This window comes from Schistocerca nitens, chromosome 11 (assembly GCF_023898315.1).
Source record: "Schistocerca nitens isolate TAMUIC-IGC-003100 chromosome 11, iqSchNite1.1, whole genome shotgun sequence".
Classification (NCBI taxonomy): domain Eukaryota; kingdom Metazoa; phylum Arthropoda; class Insecta; order Orthoptera; family Acrididae; genus Schistocerca; species Schistocerca nitens.
The window spans coordinates 108,958,651-108,978,297 of NC_064624.1; the positions used below are offsets into that span (position 1 = coordinate 108,958,651).

Consider the following 19,647-nt stretch of genomic DNA (forward strand, 5'->3'; position numbering starts at 1 on the left):
GAGGGACGAATGGAGACGTGTCGTCTTCAGCGATGAGAGTCGCTTCTGCCTTGGTGCCAATGATGGTCGTATGCGTGTTTGGCGCCGTGCAGGTGAGCGCAACAATCAGGACTGCATACGACCGAGGCACACAGGGCCAACACCCGGCATCATGGTGTGGAGAGCGATCTCCTACACTGGCCGTACACCACTGGTGATCGTCGAGGGGACACTGAATAGTGCACGGTACATCCAAACCGTCATCGAACCCATCGTTCTACCATTCCTAGACCGGCAAGGGAACTTGCTGTTCCAACAGGACAATGCACGTCCGCATGTATCCCGTGCCACCCAACGTGCTCTAGAAGGTGTACGTCAACTACCCTGGCCAGCAAGATCTCCGGATCTGTCCCACATTGAGCATGTTTGGGACTGGATGAAGCGTCGTCTCACGCGGTCTGCACGTCCAGCACGAACGCTGGTCCAACTGAGGCGCCAGGTGGAAATGGCATGGCAAGCCGTTCCACAGGACTACATCCAGCATCTCTACGATCGTCTCCATGGGAGAATAGCAGCCTGCATTGCTGCGAAAGGTGGATATACACTGTACTAGTGCCGACATTGTGCATGCTCTGTTGCCTGTGTCTATGTGCCTGTGGTTCTGTCAGTGTGATCATGTGATGTATCTGACCCCAGGAATGTGTCAATAAAGTTTCCCCTTCCTGGGACAATGAATTCACGGTGTTCTTATTTCAATTTCCAGGAGTGTACATAATTGAATGAGTGCAGATTCACTGTACGGTTCACTTAGGTACTGGTTTTGTTGCACCATGTGCTCAAAAAATTGCGTCACACTGGGAAAATTCGAGTTCTCATAATTTGGCAAACTAATTAGTTGATCTTTAATTCCGCGCTGTGTCGTCTTCGACCAATACGTTGACAGAAAGGCATTCTGAAACTCTTCTACCGATTAACATTGCCTCGCGATCGGTCTCATACGAGTTGCCGGTTCGCCTTCCAAAAAACTGCAAATAAATTCAAGTTTGTGTGTTACGGGCCAAGTCGGTGGAAAAGCAAAGCTAAATTGTTGAATCCAATCCAGTGGGTGAATCTGTGTTCCGTCATTCGTAAACACTTTAAATTTTCTAACTGACAGAAAATGTTTGTAATCAAAATTATCGTCTCTATGTGATGGAACAGGTTCAGGATTGTAAGAGAATCTGTTGAACTGTGGTTGTTCGGAATCTAAGTCCCGTACTCTCTGTAGATTACCCAAATTATACGCGCTGCGTGAGTCCGTCAAATGTTCGAAAAGTGGCGCCTGCTGTGATGTGTTATTAACTGAAATATTTTTCATCTCTGTTACTTCTTGCTGTAAGCTTGACAATTTTCTACGCAACGTGTTATTAGATGAATCAATCTCATTAATTGTCTGCTGTAAATTTTGAAATTCAGGTGTTTGATTAAATGAAACCGGTGCAGTATCGTCTGATTTATTGTCATTATTACTTTCAATAGCATCAATACGACTGGCCAATTCATCATATTTTTCAGTCAGTATTTTTGCCTGATCATCGGTTTTAGAATCGGAGGCATTAATCTGTTTTTGCAACTTACGTGTAGTTTCGTTCAGTTTTTTAACGTCAGCTTTGACGACATCGGAATCCTGTGTTAGTTCTAATTGTTCGAGTCTGTCGGTCACTGTTTGAAAATCTGTTGTGTAGGTGTCTGTTTTCGATTTAAGGTCAGAAATCTCATCACGTAATTCTGTGTTCGACTGTTTGATGGTATTAATTTCGTCGGACACTGTGGCAATATTATTGTCTACATATGTTTTTGCTTTCGCAAACATTTTACGTTTGTCTTCTTGTCTCTGTGCAATGATTGTTTCCATTACTTGACGTTTTACTTTATTTTGATCCTGAATAAATTAACGGAAACGCGTATCACTGTTTTGTATGTGAAGACTAAGACGTTCGTTAATTTGAGTGTTCTGTTGTTCGAATTTCGCGTATATCTTTGCATCCATTGTGCTCGAAAGTTCTACCGTCATTGCTTTAAACTCGTTGCGTAATTGTGTAGCTTTTTCAGAGCATTGTTTACCGACTGCGCTAATTTCTTCTCTAAGTGTTTCTGTTGTAACAGTTTGCATATCCCTTAATTCTTGAGCAACATATCTAATTTCTTCGCTACTTTTCTTTGAACAAGCCTCAATTTCCTCACGTAACTGTTCCTTAGTGTCATGGCACTGCGCGGCAACGGCTCTAATTTGTTCACTAAGCTGCCTGGAATTGTTGTCTAATTTTTCATTAAGCTTGTCTTGTTTTTCGTTCTGTTGTTTGACCTGTTCACTAAGTTGTTTGAGATTTTCGTCATTGTTGTCTAATTTTTCACTAATTTCATCAATTTTATCAAATTTTTTGTTCTGTTCACTAAATTGTTGTTTGAGATCCTCACTTTGTTTTTCATTCTGTTGTTTGAAATTTTCATTAAGTTGTTATAGCAATATTGCCATAATTTGATCCAACCCATTATTACCTACTCTATTCACTGTGCTGTTTAATGGTGGATCTGGAATTGTCTCGCTTTCTGTAACCATTTGGTTATTCTGAGATTTACAAAAAGGTTTGCCACTCGAATGTACATTGTCAGTCACTATTTCGGAATTAAATAAATCCGTCGTACTTTCCGTACACTGTCCATTCTCATTAGAAAAATTTGCCTGTAGTTTATTTGAATTTTCCAAACCGGTGTGTTAAGCTGGGCAGCGCTCATTACAAAAGGGCGCCCCGCGTCATCGATTGTCGTCAAATCAACAGAAGACACAATCGAGTTCGTTTGTTCATCATTAAGGTCTACATCATTATTAATGGTTGGAACGCAGGATTGTCATCATTATACTGCATGTCACAAGTACTATCGGTGAAGTTGTTTAAGTCGGTAAATTCATTCATAATACCTCGCGATACACTATTCATAGTCTTTCGCGGCATTTTTACAGTAGTCACAATTATTCACAAATAAAATAAACACAATGCAAAAACAACAAACAAAAATACAACAGAGCAACGAATTGCCGATGATCTGAGGAAAGGAAGTCACAAAATTAGTAAAAGCGTTGCGCCAAATGCTAATTATATTTAAGCAAATAAGAGCAGATATCTGACTGTTTTTCAAAAGATTCTCAACGAAATACGATCCTGGCAGGGTCGCCAAGTGTAACCTCCCCACAAAAAATTTAAAAGGTCAATATTTAAAAATGCAAATGGACATAGAGCTAAGTGTAACCTCCCCAGAGAAATTTTAAACACAATAATTGAATGTTAGCCAGAATAGAACCTAATGCAACCTTCCAACAAATAAATTTAATGACAATGACAATTAAATAAAAACTAGCTATCTGACCCAAGTATAAGTTTCTCACAAAAAAATGAAAGTCAATTCAGTGATAATAAAATCTCAGTGACAATGAAAACACAAATAGACCGAAATGTCGATCTTAGGCCCTGTGCAATAATTAAACTCAAATTCTTACCTCAGTAAAACTGCATCTGCTCTTATTTTTTGCCATAGCTTGGAGGAAATTCATTGCAAAAATTTTGAATTTAAGGGAAACTTTTCTTTAAGGAAATGGAAGGCAAATATTCTTTCAAAAAAGGATTCTTTGTTAAAGTGCTTGGTTTGAAAACAAAATTATTATTGGGGCGATTCATGAACAAATTAGTTACAATTACAATACATTATTAGCTGAGCGCAATGCTGCTTCTTTACCTTATTAAAAAAATATACCTCGTCCTGAATCTTGACCAGAGTGCCATGTCGACGCCCGCCGACTGCTCACACACAACTGAACTCTCTCGCAACTAGACCGCAACTACGTCATCTCGGACGCGCTACTACTTCCCAACTGCTAACTCGCAACAGAACTCTCTTGTAACTCGATCGCAAATGGACCGCAACTGAACTGAACTGTCGCGCGACTGCTACTCTCTCGCAACAGAACTGACTACATGCTCTCTGGTCAGAGATTCTGTGGCTCGCCATCGCTGCCTATGAAACGTACGCGTTTCACCACTCTGGTACCGACTCACCCCATGACGTCACGACAGCTCTCCCCCTAACTTGGACAATGCTCTTCCCCTCAACAACACGTCGAACTCCTAATAACTCTGCACACGAGAAGGAGAAAGAGACGCAGTTGATAAGTATCTGAGGAAGGAGAAATAAAAATCCGTATTCGTATAATAATAGTAATAAATTCTGAGTACTTACAAGTAAAACTGTTGTTGTGTTCATTACTGGAATACACTTCCAACAACTCATCATCAGTGGGGATGTTTGTCATTAAGGGCATATCCAGCATGGGTACTAGAGGAGGTGTATGACGTCGGCAGGGGAATGTGTCTGAAAGAATACGGACAAACCCAAACGAAAACACAGGTGCAAAAGAACTAGTAGCTGGTGCTCGTGTCTAAACACCGATATTCGCATTGAGAACGTCTACAAACTAGAGCATCCCAAAAATAACAAACAAAAAATTTAATACTGTAGAATAAGCGATATCTGCCTCTGAACAATCGAAGTCGTTCCCCAGAGATCATCATCATCGTCATCATCATTATCAGCTGCTGGGTTCAGATCCCACAGCGAGTAACGCCTGCTCACACCTAGAAAAGAAGGAGTAGAACCCATAAGAATCACTTACACTACTAGCCATTAAAATTGCTACACCAAGAAGAAATGCAGATGATAAACGGGTATTCATTGGACAAATATTTTATTCTAGAACTAGAGTGACAGTGACATTCTAGGCAGTGATTACATTTTCATGGAATTTCGGTGCATAGATCCTGAGAAATCAGTACCCAGAACAACCACCTCTGGCCGTAATAACGGCCTTGATACGTCTGGGCATTGAGTCAAACAGAGCTTTGATGGCTTGTACAGGTACAGCTGCCCATGCAGCCTCAACACGATACCACAGTTCATCAAGAGTAGTGACTGGCGTATTGTGACGAGCCAGTTGCTCGGCCACCATTGACCAGACGTTTTCAATTGGTGATAGATCTGGAGAATGTGCTGGCCAGGGCAGCAGTCCAACATTTTCTGTATCCAGAAAGGCCCGTACAGGACCTGCAACATGCGGTCGTGCATTATCCTGCTGAAATGTAGGATTTCGCAGAGAGAGGGTAGAGCCACGGGTCGTAAGACATCTGCAATGTAACGTCCACTGTTCAAAGTGCCGTCATTGTGAACAAGAGGTGACCGAGACGTGTAACCAATGGCACCCCATACCATCACGCCGAGTGATACGCCAGTATGGCGATGACGAATACACGCTTCCAATGTGCGTTCACCGCGATGACGCCAAACACGGATGCGACCATCATGATTCTCTAAACAGAACCTGGATTCATCCGAAAAAATGACGTTTTGCCATTCGTGCACCCAGGTTCGTCGTTAAGTACACCATAGCAGGCGCTCCTGTCTGTGATGCAGCGTCAAGGATAACCGCAGCCACAGTCTCCAAGCTGATAGTCCATGCTGCTGCAAGCGTCGTCGATCTCTACGTGCAGATGGTTGTTGTATTGCAAACGTCCCCATCTGTTGACTCAGGGATCGAGACGTGGCTGCACGATCCGTTACAGCCATGCGGATAAGATGCCTATCTCGACTGCTAGTGATACGGGGCACTTTGGATCCAGCACGGCGTTCCGTAGTACCTTCCTGAACCCACCTTTTCAATATTCTGCTAACAGTCATTGGATCTCAACCAAAACGAGCAGCAATGTCGCGATACGATAAACCGCAATCGCGATAGGCTACAATCCGACCTTTATCAAAGTCGGAGACGTGATGGTACGCATTTCTCCTCCTTACACGAGGCATCATATCAACGTTTCACCAGGCAACGCCGGTCAACTGCTGTTTGTGTATGAGAAATCTGTCGGAAAATTTCCTCATGTCAGCACGTTGTAGGTGTCGCCACCGGCGCCAACATTCTGTGAATGCTCTGAAAAGCTAATCATTTGCATATCACAGCATCTTCTTCCTGTCGGTTAAATTTCGCGCCTGTAGCACGTCATGTTCGTGGTGTAGCAATTTTAATGGCCAGTAGTGTATAAACAAAAACAGTATAGAAAATATGTATAGTTGCTTTCATCCTCAGCCAAGGTGACCATGATGAATGACATCACACCGTCGTCGGTAAACAGTGACAGCAGTGCGGCGTCATCATTGTTATCCAACGTGCGTGGCCACGACTGCAGTCACCATCGTCGTCACGGATACCGCACGAGCGCTTGACTCCGATATCAGGGCTGGCTGGCAGTCGGAGAGAGAGAAAGACTCGGGTCGCCCTCCGCAGGGCTGTTTACAAAACCCTTCAGCCACGCAGCGTGCGCTGATCAGCAATTCAAGTCGCCATTCATCACGCTTCTTCTCTCCCCACTAACATTACTTACACATAGCGCATTGCGACAGTGCCCAGCGTGTTGGTACACATTTGAACATGCCTCTCTCAACTTGCTACTACTCTCATTACTTACCAAGCGGGGACGCAAGGCAGCACAAACGGGTTTATTTCTCGTAAGAAGAAGAACTTCCACATATTAAACGAGTGGGATTGTGCTGTGACAGAAATGCACGAAATGGAATATGCTGCCTACAAGTAGCTGCTGATCGGTTACGTTTTGAGTGACACATTGCAGAAACTTGGGAAATCATCTCGACAGTTCTCCAAAAAGAGTGTAGATGTCGCCTGGTAAATAAACATAGCTGACAAAAGAACTGTAAAAAATGAGCTCGGGAGTATTTAAATAAGTACAAAAATTTTATTAAGAAAATAATATTTGCACATATCTGCGACACAAGTAAATCCGTTTTTCTCTCCACCACCGTACACTTGCCTAAGGTGTCGGACTGACATACAGTTGAATGATTCCAAATTCAGGATGGCAGTGTTCTTGAAAATATCCCACATTCATACCACCACCTCACGACCTTTGACTGCATGACGCGCTCTCTGTGATCACAGTTTCGGAGTGATGTCAGCATATCCTCACAGGTCATTCCTGTATCGTGGCGGCTACTGCGATAGTGGAATCGAGTCAATTACGCTACTGTCTTCCAAGACATGTCACACTTTATTGTTCTGAGCAGCTGGGCGGAAGTGACAACTGTGTAGAAACTTGTCGAAACACAGACTGAGTCGCTGCGTGTGACAACAGCCACACCTTTAATCATCTTTAAACATGAAGCGGCCGCACCCGTCGTGGAGGCCTCGCCCGTGAGCAACAATGTTGTACCAGGAGACAGGCAGCTTGGACCCTGGTAAGCAGGTCTTCAGCTGTATCTACAGGTGTTTTGTACATAACCTCAGAGAATGAGGTCTAGGGTTGTAAGATTCAGTGATCCCAATGGCCATCAGAGAGGACCCCCCCCCCTTTCCAGTCCTCCAATGAGTGTGAGTATTCTTCAGGTGCTTGCAAACATTAACATCAAAGTGGAATGATCTTGGATAATGCCCTAAAATACCTTGACTGAGAATCTTTGCTGTTGGCCTCCGATATGGGTGGCGTGGGTGTTGTCCTCATTCTAGATCTACCTGTTTGGCTTTTGAAAACAACATCACGCTTGAATGAGGCCTCATCCACAAACAATACGAACTGTATGAAGTTGGACAGTACAGCGCTGTGAACGATACTGGATTGACACAAGCAGACATAGGGCTCAAAATCCGTTCGTCGCAGTGCTTGCACATTTCATCTTTGATTACTCATTGTGCGCTGTACACAGCAACACACCTCACCATGAACACGACACAAGCTATCTGATGCAATGGACAGCTGACAGCAGGGTCAGTGGTGTGTTTGCGGCACAGGTTAATGCGCCACTGCGATGCTTGAGTGCTACGAGCCTAGTTGTGCACAGTAGGTCCGTTTGGTGGTCAGGTGTGTACACTGTTTATCAGATGCTACTGTTCGAGAGCACAACGGACACCCGAGATCTTTGCCAGAGTGTGAAGAACTGCAGGCATCATTGCAATACATGCATTCATTCAGACTGACAGTCGTTGCTTTGAAGAATTACTATGAGCTACATTGTTGTTAGGTGGTGTATGCTGTGTATGTCCTTAACACAATAAATATGCACTTTCGAGTATTGGTTCCCTATCTCAATATAATCTATTGCTGTGTATGTCCTTAACACAATAAATATGCACTTTCGAATATTGGTTCCCTATCTCAATATAATCTATTGCGGAACCACTGTCACCTGTTTCAGTGTGACCCAAAAGGATTGGAGACTCCACGTACAGAGAACAAGAGCAGTTCTGTCCCACTTCCTTCAGACACTCCCGACGGCACCCATCTCTGTGGTGAGAACTCACCTTCCAGAACAACATACTGGGTGATGCTAGGGTAGATAGAAGAAAGGAAAACAGAATGGGAGAGTGCGAGAGGGACTCACGCACTAAGGGTTCTGTACAAACTCCCCATCCTGGAAATCGAGATTCCCAATGATTTTTGCCTGTTATCGAGACTCTGTAACTTTACTGGCAAGATACTGGTCCCAGGAATACCAAGATCGATTCAGAAATTCTATGTTATTTCCTCAGCCCAGCCCAAACAAACAAGAACAAGCAAGCAGAGGACTTTAGTTTATGTATGTTGGGAGAGAAGATTTAATAACACATTTCTGTGTACGTACTAAATCATGAATACAACATAAATTTTATCTTTGGATGCAGTAATGTTCGTATGTTATACTTTCAACAGGTCATGAATACAATGTATGTCCAAATCGAAAACGAAATTTTTATGTGATATAATTACAAGTTAACAAGTTTCAGATTTTTTGCTTTACTAGTACCGGAAAACTTAGTTGTTGCCAAATCTCACGAATCCAAGTCAATGGAGAGCACCATATAGGTTTCGATGAGTGAGTTTTCGATTATCAAAACACGAGACATAAACGGCCCTATCTGTTGACTGGAGTCAGTTATAAGCTTACAGTTTTTACGCCGCCAAGGGTCGATATACCTTTGTATGTGACATAATTTGAACATGATACCCAGAACTTATCCAGAGAAAAAGATTCCTAAGAGATGGACAGACAAATAGACAGACTGTTAAAAAATAATACGAAAAGTATTTTCTAGAGTTATACAGTTACCAATTACGGATTTTAAGATTTTGTCCTTTATTTGCACGATTTTGTCCTTTATTTGCACTGTGAAATCTGGCTTCTTCCAAAATGTCATGATTCTAAATCAACAGGGAGCACCTTATGGATTTTTGTGAGTGATTTTTCAAGTATGAAAATGGCTCTGAGCACTATGGGACTCAACTGCTGAGGTCATTAGTCCCCTAGAACTTGGAACTAGTTAAACCTAACTAACCTAAGGACATCACAAACATCCATGCCCGAGGCAGGATTCGAATCTGCGACCGTAGCGGTCTTGCGGCTCCAGACTGCAGCGCCTTTAACCGCACGGCCACTTCGGCCGGCCCACGTATGAAAATATGTAATTTAAATGGCCATATATTTATTGCCGTGATTTAGAAGCCTACAATTTGTACAACGCCAAAGTAGCATAGACCTTAATATGTGATATAAATGTGAACTTCGTACCCGGAAATGGTCCAGAAAAAATGATCTTAACACTCGGACAGTCAATACATTCCTTCAAATCTGCAATATTCGAGACGTGTTCAGATACAGACGACATCGTGTTAGATGCCGAGCAACAAATGCAAATTTTCGGCAAAAGCGATCAGCCAGGCAATACACAAACGATACAAAAAATTTTGAGTCAAACTGACATACCGAGCGAGGTGGCGCAGTGGTTAGCACACTGGACTCGCATTCGGGAGGACGACGGTTCAATCCCGTCTCCTGCCATCCTGATTTAGGTTTTCCGTGATTTCCCTAAATCGTTTCAGGCAAATTCCGGGATGGTTCCTTTGAAAGGGCACGGCCGATTTCCTTCCCCATCCTTCCCTAACCGGAGCTTGTGCTCCGTCTCTAATGACCTCGTTGTCGACGGGACGTTAAACAACACACTAACTAACAAACTGACATTTCCCGTGTGCACAACTAACTCAGATAATGTTTCAGATATGGAGCGGCTGATGTCTATCGTTGAGTTTGTGGAAGGTCATAACATGTGTTCAGGTTTCTCACAGCGTTGGTAACGAGTAGGATTTTGACGGATTTGTCAACAGTCTGGGCATTCTATTTTCGAAAATCGTTCAAAAGTTTGAATAGAATCTCCTCAGAGTTCCAGCCACGCCATGTGGCTTTACACATAGGAACTCGACGCTGCTGGCAGCTCCAGAACATTTCAGTTGGATACATCGTCACGGGAGTATACATTCATACATTCAGACGTCTGTAATGTCAGCTACCAAGAAATACCTGCACCTCTCTTATCGGATGTCACAGTTTGACCCCCCTAGGCATCTGCTGTGCATTAATGTTTTTATGCCTGTACAAAATTGAATGTACTACACTCATGCGCTGGCAGTAATTTCAGTGTCATGTAATAGTGCTACATGTAACTGTATACTAAGACAGGCTGCTGCTTGTGGATGTTATGAAAGTAATTTGAACTATTTTCTGTGTGTATCAGGGTAACCACGCAAGTGATCAGCAACTCCACGGTTGGATTAAGGACATGGAACGTGTGAAAGACATGCTGCGCACGAAATTAACCGGATGGGTACAGGACTTGCAATTCGTCAGAAAACAGGTGGAGCACTACGAGGTGGAAGAAGACAAGGACGGGCCAGGGGACTTGATACTCAGGTATAAGCCAGTGTACACTCAAATGTCTGTCGTATTCACTATGGTTTATTGGAGTTTATCTCACTTTTATCCATGGAAGTATTCATTAAAGTTATAGAAAACACAGGGATCATTTAATTCAGAATGGAGTAAAGAGCTAACACTAAAAGACAGTAGTGAAGGACATGGTTACAGAAACTTGTGATTTACAAAGTTTTTTGACTCCGTTTAGCCTTCGATATTTTGATTCGTATTGTGTCTTAAAATGTGCCACGTATTACGTAACAGACGAGCAGAGAAAACTGACACAATAACTGGTGTTACTGCATTTACTAGAGAAAGTATTGATGGTTACAGATACTTCCGAAGTTTTCATAATTTGTGGAAACAATGATGTGGAACCTGACGCGAAAAGTGAGCGTGTCCTCGTCTTATTCGGGACAAAAAAAAACACTTCGGGAGAAATTACGGTAATACCATGTAGTAGCGACTCTAGTCCAGATACTGGCATCCAGTCGGTGAGGAAAAGAGGCCACAAGTCATGTTCATCTCAATAGATGGAAGAAAAATCTAAGAAGCGATGAGGGAAGGAAGCGGATGGCCATCGTTCTTATATTTTGTCCTGTGCTTGGTGTGTTTAAATCAGTCCGTAGCATAGAGCGTAAATACTGGAGGTTGCGAGCGGGAGGAAAGCGGAATAGTCTCACGAGTGGTTGACATATGGGGCCGTGGAATGGAGTAGTGTAGGAGATATGTTGGCACTATGGAGGGTGACCAGGTGGCTTCCTATGTGGGAATGGGTAAGCTCCCAGCAGACACCCCAGGTCTTGTGGCGGTGTTGTTGGACTCTTTCAGGTGGCTTATTGTGGGGTAGCTATGGAGGTGGAGAACATGGATTAGGATGGACAATTAGACTCAGTCGTGATTGCTATCAATAGGATGAAAGACTTCTGCAGTTATATCTGAACATGTCTGTAGGGGAGTCACTTTGGGATGAGTGTGTCTGGGAAATGGACTAGCTCTTTTAAAACGACGGTGATCAACCGACATCTACAGTTAAGTTCATCATGGGAATTGATGTGGTATACAGCCGTGGAGAGGCAGTGGTCAGTGTGAGGAACGAAATTATGTGCTATAGGATGATGACAGAGACAGGCAGTAGCACAGATCACGGTCAGGGTGGTAAAATACACACTCAGGATAAAGTATTATGCAGGATGATTGAACATGATTTGTAGCCACCTGGAGCTGTTTTTGAGGAACGGTATTGTTACTCCACAATGTTTATTGTGTGGGGATTTTTGGTTTGCTACTCCACATCTGTCATTGAACTGTGAGTGGGTTACTGGTTCACTGTGTATAGACACATGCAGATAGTGTGACGGGATAAAACTATCGATATTGTGTCAGGCAGTGGGAATGAAGGTAACAGTGGTTGGGAAGGTGAACTGAAAATCGGAGATGGGTAGATTTCAAGACAGGGGTGCACTACACAAAGGAAGCAGCTGATCGGATAGCAGAGTACTTGTGGAGAGTACATGGGGGGTTTCAGGGTAGCCAGTAGTTTGAGGTACTCTCATGAACACTCGCCAGTTGGTACACATTTAGGGAAATCAGATAGCTTTCAGAGTAAAGTTAGTTCGACTCTGAAACTTTTATCAGTCAACTGTCGAAGTATTTGTAACATACTTCCCAAATTTACTCTCCTCCATGAACGTTCTCAGCCCCAAATTATTCTTGAATTGAGAGCTGGCTAAGACCCAAAGTAAAAAAACTCTGAGATATTTAGCTAGTCTTGGAATGTTTATCGGAAAGACATATTCGACGCCGTAGGAGGGGAACTGTTTATTGCAGTTGACAAAAAATATTCTCTTTACTGAGGTTGAATTTGAGTGCAATAGTGAAGTTACGTGGTCGCACATAACAGGACTAGGTGAAACCATATCAGTTGTTGGATGTTTTTACCACCCACCCGACTCCGCTGGGACAAATGTGGAGCCATTCAAAGAAGGTAAATAGTCAGCATTGCATAAATATCCAGATCACGCGACACTAGCTGGCGGTGACCTTAACCTACCGAGTATAGACTGGGACGTCTGTGGATTCACTGCAGGTCGTGCTGACAGACAGTCTTGTGAAGGACTTTTGAACACGTTTTCCGAAAACTGTTGAGCAGCTAGTTCGTCAGCCAGCACAAACAGGCACGACCTTAACGATGGCGTCAGCGTAGAGATGGGGATTAGTGATCATGATGTCATCATAGCAACTATGGTTACGAAAGTCAGTAAATCAGTCAAGAACGCTAGGAGAGTTGATATGCAGTTGTCAGCGTCTGAATTAGACAATAAAATACAATCATTTAATTCCAGAATTATGGTCATAGAGGAATTATGGCTAAAGTTTAAAGAGATTGTAAATCGTGATCCGGAAAAGTATGCGCCTACTATTGGATCAAGGGCGGAAAAGACTCATCGTGCTTTAATAACAAAATTCCTAAAATGCTGAGGAACAAAATGCTGTTACATTCTCGGTTCAAAAGAGAACGCGCAAATGAGGACAGCAATATTTGTAGATATTCGTGCGTCTGTGAAAAGATCTGTGCGCGATTCATACAACAGCTACCACCGGAGAACCGGAAAAAGTTTTGCTCCTCTGCAAAATCTTTTCGCGGATCTAACGCTTCTATTCAGTCACACGTTGACCAGTCTGCTTTGGCGCTAGAATATTCCAAAAGGAAGGCCGAAGTTAAAAATTCCTCGTTTAAGAAATCGTTCACGCAGGAGAATGGTTTGACCATCGCACAGAGTCCCGTGTGGAAATCATAGTAATGAGTACCGCTGGCGTAGAGAAACAGCTGAGACAGCTGAAAATAAATAAGTGGCAATGCCTAGGTGGAATGCCAGTTTGGTTTTATAAACAGTAGTGTGCGGCACTGGCCCCTTACTTAGCTTGCATTTACCGCGAATCTTGCGATCAGCTCTAAGAACCAAGCGAATGGAAAAAGGTGCAAGTGACTCTAGTGTATAATAAAGGTAAAAGAACGGACCCACAAAATTACAGACCAATATCCCTAACACTTGTTTGCTGCAGAATGCTTGAACATGTTCTCAGTTCGATCAACTTACTTCAGACTAAGGAGCTTATGTGCACAAATCAACACGGTTTTGGTAAGCATCGCTTCTGTGAAACTCACCTTTTCCTTTTCTCGCATGATGCACTGAGAGCTATGGATGAAGGGCAACAGGCAGATTCCATATTTCTAGATTTCTCGAAAGCATTTGTCACGGTGTCCCATTGCGGGGTGATAACGGAAGAACGAGCATATGGAATAAGTTGAGTGACTGCAGGTTGACACAAGATGACAAAATTGTAGTTGGTGTGATGAATGGCAGGTGGCTCTTGCTGTAGACGAAAGCGGATGAGTAGCAAAAACGAACCCGTAAGATCCGGATACGGCATTCCAAGTGTCCTGCTTACCACAGTCACTTCGTTGAAATATCTGGACGTAATGTTACGAAGCGAGATGAAATTGAATAAACGTGTGAGGATTCTGGTAGGAAAGGCGAACGGTCGACTTGGGTTTATTGGGAGAGTTTTGTGAAAGTGTGGTTCGTATGTAAGGGAGACCCCGTGTAGGACGCCAGAGCGACTTCTTGTTCAGCATTGCTCGAGTGCTTGGGATCTGCTCCAGGTCGGATAGAAAGAAGACATCGAAACAATTCAGGGGGAGCAGGTAGATTTCTTACCGGAGTTTCGATCAGCATGCAAGTGTTACGTATATGCTTCGGGAGCTCAGCAGGGAATTGTTGGAGGGAAGAAGACACTCATTTGGAAGAAAACAACTGAGAAAGTTTAGAGAATCGGCACTTTAAGCTGGCTGCAGAACGATCCTAATGACGCCAGCATAAATTCCTGGTAGGGACCACGAAGACAAGATACGAGGAATTACGGCTCCTAAGGAGGCATATAGACAGGCGTCTGTCCCTCGCTCTGTCAGCGAGCGGAACAGGAAAGGAAACGACTAGTTGTGGAACAGGGTACCCTCCGCCACGCACCGCACGGTGGCTTGCGGATTATGTATGTAGATGTAGACACAAAGGATGATAGTTGAGAGGAATTATTGGTTTCATGTCCGTAAATTTAGTGAAATCATTTTTGGCTTGGTTTCATTTGGAATCGTGAGGTTTTATCCGTTCTATTTCATTTGTTTGGTCTTATGACTGCATGCATGAGGGTTGTGGTGTAATAGGTGGCCCCAGTTGTGTGTAGATAAGGACATTGACAGGAGTTTACGACGGCGGTGACGAAGCTACAGTGGTGGTGGATGTGGTTGGAACTTCCTGCACCGGCAGTGGTGGGGGCGATGGGGCGGGCCGCGGTTTGGGGCTGGCGACGGTGTTGGCGACAGAGGCAGCGACGCTGCTGGAGAGGGAGTCGACGGTGGCGCAGGTGGCGGCGACGGTGGTGGAGCATGTGACGGAGGCAGTGGCGAAGGAGCTGCCAGACTACGGCTCTCTGTGAGTGGTGAAGCAATGAGGACGACGACGAAGGGTGGGAGATGATCGGCGAAGAACCACTGGGAGAGTCCAGGTGAGAGCTGAGGTGCTGGCGAAGTATAGTGGGGCGTGTCAGTAAAACGGAGGATATACTTCGTACTGGAAATTTTGGGAGGACATTTTGAGGTTCACATGAGTAAAGAGAGTCAGAGAATATACTCCAGCCGAGAATGTGCTCGTCGCGAGTAAAAGGGTGAGCGAGTCAGAGAATATACTCCGGCAGGGGAATGTGCTCATCGCGAGTAAAAGGGTGAGGGATGTTGCTCAAAACAAAAAACGTTCTCCGATTTCGTGTGAACAAAACTAGAGGAGCTTCTCACAACCGGAAAATATTGAAGCGAGATCTGTAGCATTCTTCGGGCTGAGTAAGTTCTGTTAAGTTTTACCTACATTTTGGCAGTGATGGCAGAATTCATATTGCTTGGGAGGCAGAAAAAGAAATATATAGCCCAACGAAGTGCTGAATTGAGGAGCTGTAGAAGTTTATATCGCTTTGACAATAACAACATTATCTGCGGACTACCTCTCAAAAGAAGTGAAAATTGAAACATTTTTATTGCTATTTAGTAGACCCAAGTTTTCAGGCTGACGTACGAGAACATTTAGCTGTAGGCCTACACCAAACAACCGTGTCGCTGACTTTTCCAGACGTTCACCTTCATGTCTTCTCACAGCATAAGTCTTATATAGTGTGATGTTAGGAATAAGTAGGGTTACCAGAAAAATTAATAACTGGTTTATTGCAAACCTAGCGACCTGTTACTCGTAAGGAACGCATGGTGGGGCGCTTACGTGCTTGCCACGCGAGCAGACAGTTGTGCGCCGTATTTAGCCAAAATTATCTCGTGTTATCTATTGGTTATGAACTGCAGATTGAAACTGAAGAAACTGCAAAAAGGTGGGAATTTAAGGAGATGGGACCTGGATAAACTGAAAGAACCAGAGGTTGTAGAGAGTTTCAGGGAGACCATAAGGGAACAATTGACAGGAATGGGGGAAAGAAATACAGTAGAAGAAGAATGGGTAGCTCTGAGGGATGAAGTAGTGAAGGCAGCAGACGATCAAGTAGGTAAAAAGACGAGGGCTAATAGAAATCCTTGGGTAACAGAAGAAATATTGAATTTAATTGATGAAAGGAGAAAATATAAAAATGCAGTAAATGAAGCAGGCAAAAAGGAATACAAGCGTCACAAAAATGAGATCGACAGGAAGTGCAAAATGGCTAAGCAGGGATGGCTAGAGGACAAATGTAAGGATGTAGAGGCTTGTCTCACTAGGGGTAAGATAGATACTGCCTACAGGAAAATTAAAGAGACCTTTGGAGAGAAGAGAACCACTTGTATGAATATCAAGAGCTCAGATGGCAACCCAGTTCTAAGCAAAGAAGGGAAGGCAGAAAGGTGGAAGGAGTATATAGAGGGTTTATACAAGGGCGATGTACTTGAGGACAATATTATGGAAATGGAAGAGGATGTAGATGAAGACGAAATGGGAGATAAGATACTGCGTGAAGAGATTGACAGAGCACTGAAAGACCTGAGTCGAAACAAGGCCCCGGGAGTAGACAACATTCCATTAGAACTACTGATGGCCTCGGGAGAGCCAGTCATGACAAAACTCCACCATCTGGTGAGCACGATGTATGAGACAGGCGAAATACCCTCAGATTTCAAGAAGAATATAATAATTCCAATCCCAAAGAAAGCAGGTGTTGACAGATGTGAAAATTACCGGACTATCAGTTTAATAAGTCACAGCTGCAAAATACTAACGCGAATTCTTTACAGACGAATGGAAAAACTGGTAGAAGCCGACCTCGGGGAAGATCAGTTTGGATTCCGTAGAAATTTTGGAACACGTGAGGCAATACTGACCTTACGACTTATCTTAGAAGAAAGATTAAGAAAAGGCAAACCTACGTTTCTAGCATTTGTAGACTTAGAGAAAGCTTTTGACAATGTTGACTGGAATACTCTCTTTCAAATTCTGAAGGTGGCAGGGGTAAAATACAGGGAGCGAAAGGCTATTTACAATTTGTACAGAAACCAGATGGCAGTTATAAGAGTCGAGGGACATGAAAGGGAAGCAGTGGTTGGGAAAGGTGTGAGACAGGGTTGTAGCCTCTCCCCGACGTTATTCAATCTGTATATTGAGCAAGCAGTAAAGGAAACAAAAGAAAAATTCGGAGTAGGTATTAAAATTCATGGAGAAGAAGTAAAAACTTTGAGGTTCGCCGATGACATTGTAATTCTGTCAGAGACAGCAAAGGACTTGGAAGAGGAGTTGAACGGAATGGACAGTGTCTTGAAAGGAGGATATAAGATGAACATCAACAAAAGCAAAACGAGGATAATGGAATGTAGTCAAATTAAGTCGGGTGATGCTGAGGGAATTAGGTTAGGAAATGAGACACTTAAAGTAGTGAAGGAGTTTTGGTATTTAGGGAGTAAAATAGCCGATGATGGTCGAAGTAGAGAGGATATAAAATGTAGACTGGCAATGGCAAGGAAATCGTTTGTGAAGAAGAGAAATTTGTTAACATCGAGTATAGATTTAAGTGTCAGGAAGTCATTTCTGAAAGTATTTGTATGGAGTGTAGCCATGTATGGAAGTGAAACATGGATGATAAATAGTTTGGACAAGAAGAGAATAGAAGCTTTCGAAATGTGGTGCTACAGAAGAATGCTGAAGGTTAGTTGGGTAGATTACATAACTAATGAGGAGGTATTGAATGGAATTGGGGAGAAGAGGAGTTTGTGGCATAACTTGACGAGAATAAGGGACCGGTTGGTAGAAAATGTTATGAGGCATCAAGGGATCACAAATTTAGCATTGGGGGGCAGCGTGGAGGGTAAAAATCGTAGAGGGAGACCAAGAGATGAATACACTAAACAGATTCAGAAGGATGTAGGTTGCAGTAGGTACTGGGAGATGAAGAAGCTTGCACAGGATAGAGTAGCATGGAGAGCTGCATCAAACCAGTCTCCGGACTGAAGACCACAACAACAACAAGGGAACTGTGACAGAGTTCCGATTTGGTGTCATTTAATCTTATGATTTCGTTCGCATAATGTGTTCACCTAACATCTATAACTGAAAAGTTTTCCACATGTTGTAAATTCCGTAACATAGCAAGTAAATACATTTTCGTAAACTGTACGTAGTTGTCTTAATAATTTGTTGCCGCACATAAACAAAGTGAAACGTAGTGCAACTCTGCCTGAACACACTGGTGCCGGTTCCAGACATGTCGCCCGTTTGAGCGAGCTGAATGACACGTGACACTGCGCGTGCTTTCTGTGCCGGACACGGCACACCACACACACCGAGAACTCAGCAGGGAGCAGAGGTAGTGAGAAAAAGGAACCCTCTCGTCAGAGATTATGGCTTCGAATGTTTTGCTCGTAAGAGCTTTCTCAGAGCATGTTCTTTTTCCCCGAGAATCTTCTCCAGAGAGCGTCGTCTTGTTTATTCATCTGACCCAGCGTGTTTACCTTCTGTTGGATGTCAGTACAAAGTCGATAATCAAAGACGCATGAGGGGAGGGCGTGGTCACAGAGCTCCAGCGGCAGTGGTGCAGCTTAGGTACCGCCCTCCTAGTTCAGGCAGCGCACCATTTCGTGCCTCTTCTGTAGTTCACGTATCGCCATTTACAGTCGGTCATTTCTAAATTCCTCCAATCCACTTCATTACTGGACTCGCATGATACCTTCAGTAACGGCTCCAGCACTACAAGCCAAAGCCGCCTATAGCACACTGACTCTGCCTCTGTACCCTGATTGACGACGATTGCCTTCCGTGGCAGCGGTCTGCCTCGCTTATCGACACTCCACGTCCCTGTGGCGAGTATTGTTTACGTCTTCTGTGGATTCGCCACTCTGTGTGCCAGCGCACGTTCCCCCAAAATGAATATGGCAGTCAGTATTGTAGTATTACTGCTGTGTAGTACATAGGCAAATTGCCCAGAAGTTTCCGGGCCTTCTTTACCATTTTAGTGGAGATTGTATGTTCACCTCAAATGGTTCAAATGGCTCTGAGCACTATGGGACTTAACATCTGAGGTCATCTGTCCCCTAGAACTTAGAACTACTTAAACCTAACTAACCTAAGGACATCACACACATCCATGCCAGAGGCAGGATTCGAACCTGCGACCGTAGCAGCTGCGCGGTTCCAGACTGAAGCGCCTAGAACCGCTCGGCCACAACGCCCGTATGTTCACCTCCTTGCTCCACTTAAATACTTTATTTGGTTGCCTTATGAAATGAACGGTTCCATTGCGTTAAAAACAGCCCTTTCCCGAAATTCTTTGCCAAAAAAA

General features: G+C 43.6%; 1 protein-coding gene and 1 non-coding gene across 3 annotated transcripts in view; both read left to right on the plus strand.

Moving 5' to 3' along the window:
- LOC126212965 (uncharacterized) overlaps positions 1-19,647 on the plus strand; it is a 97,152-nt gene that overhangs the window by 57,972 nt on the left and 19,533 nt on the right. For both annotated transcript variants that reach the window (XM_049940490.1, XM_049940491.1), the window contains exon 5: positions 10,616-10,791. In XM_049940490.1, the coding sequence (XP_049796447.1) occupies positions 10,616-10,791 (176 nt within the window). The remainder of the gene's footprint in view (positions 1-10,615; positions 10,792-19,647) is intronic.
- Positions 9,813-9,885, plus strand: Trnaa-cgc (transfer RNA alanine (anticodon CGC)). The gene has a single exon. It is a non-coding gene; the product is annotated as a tRNA-Ala (tRNA).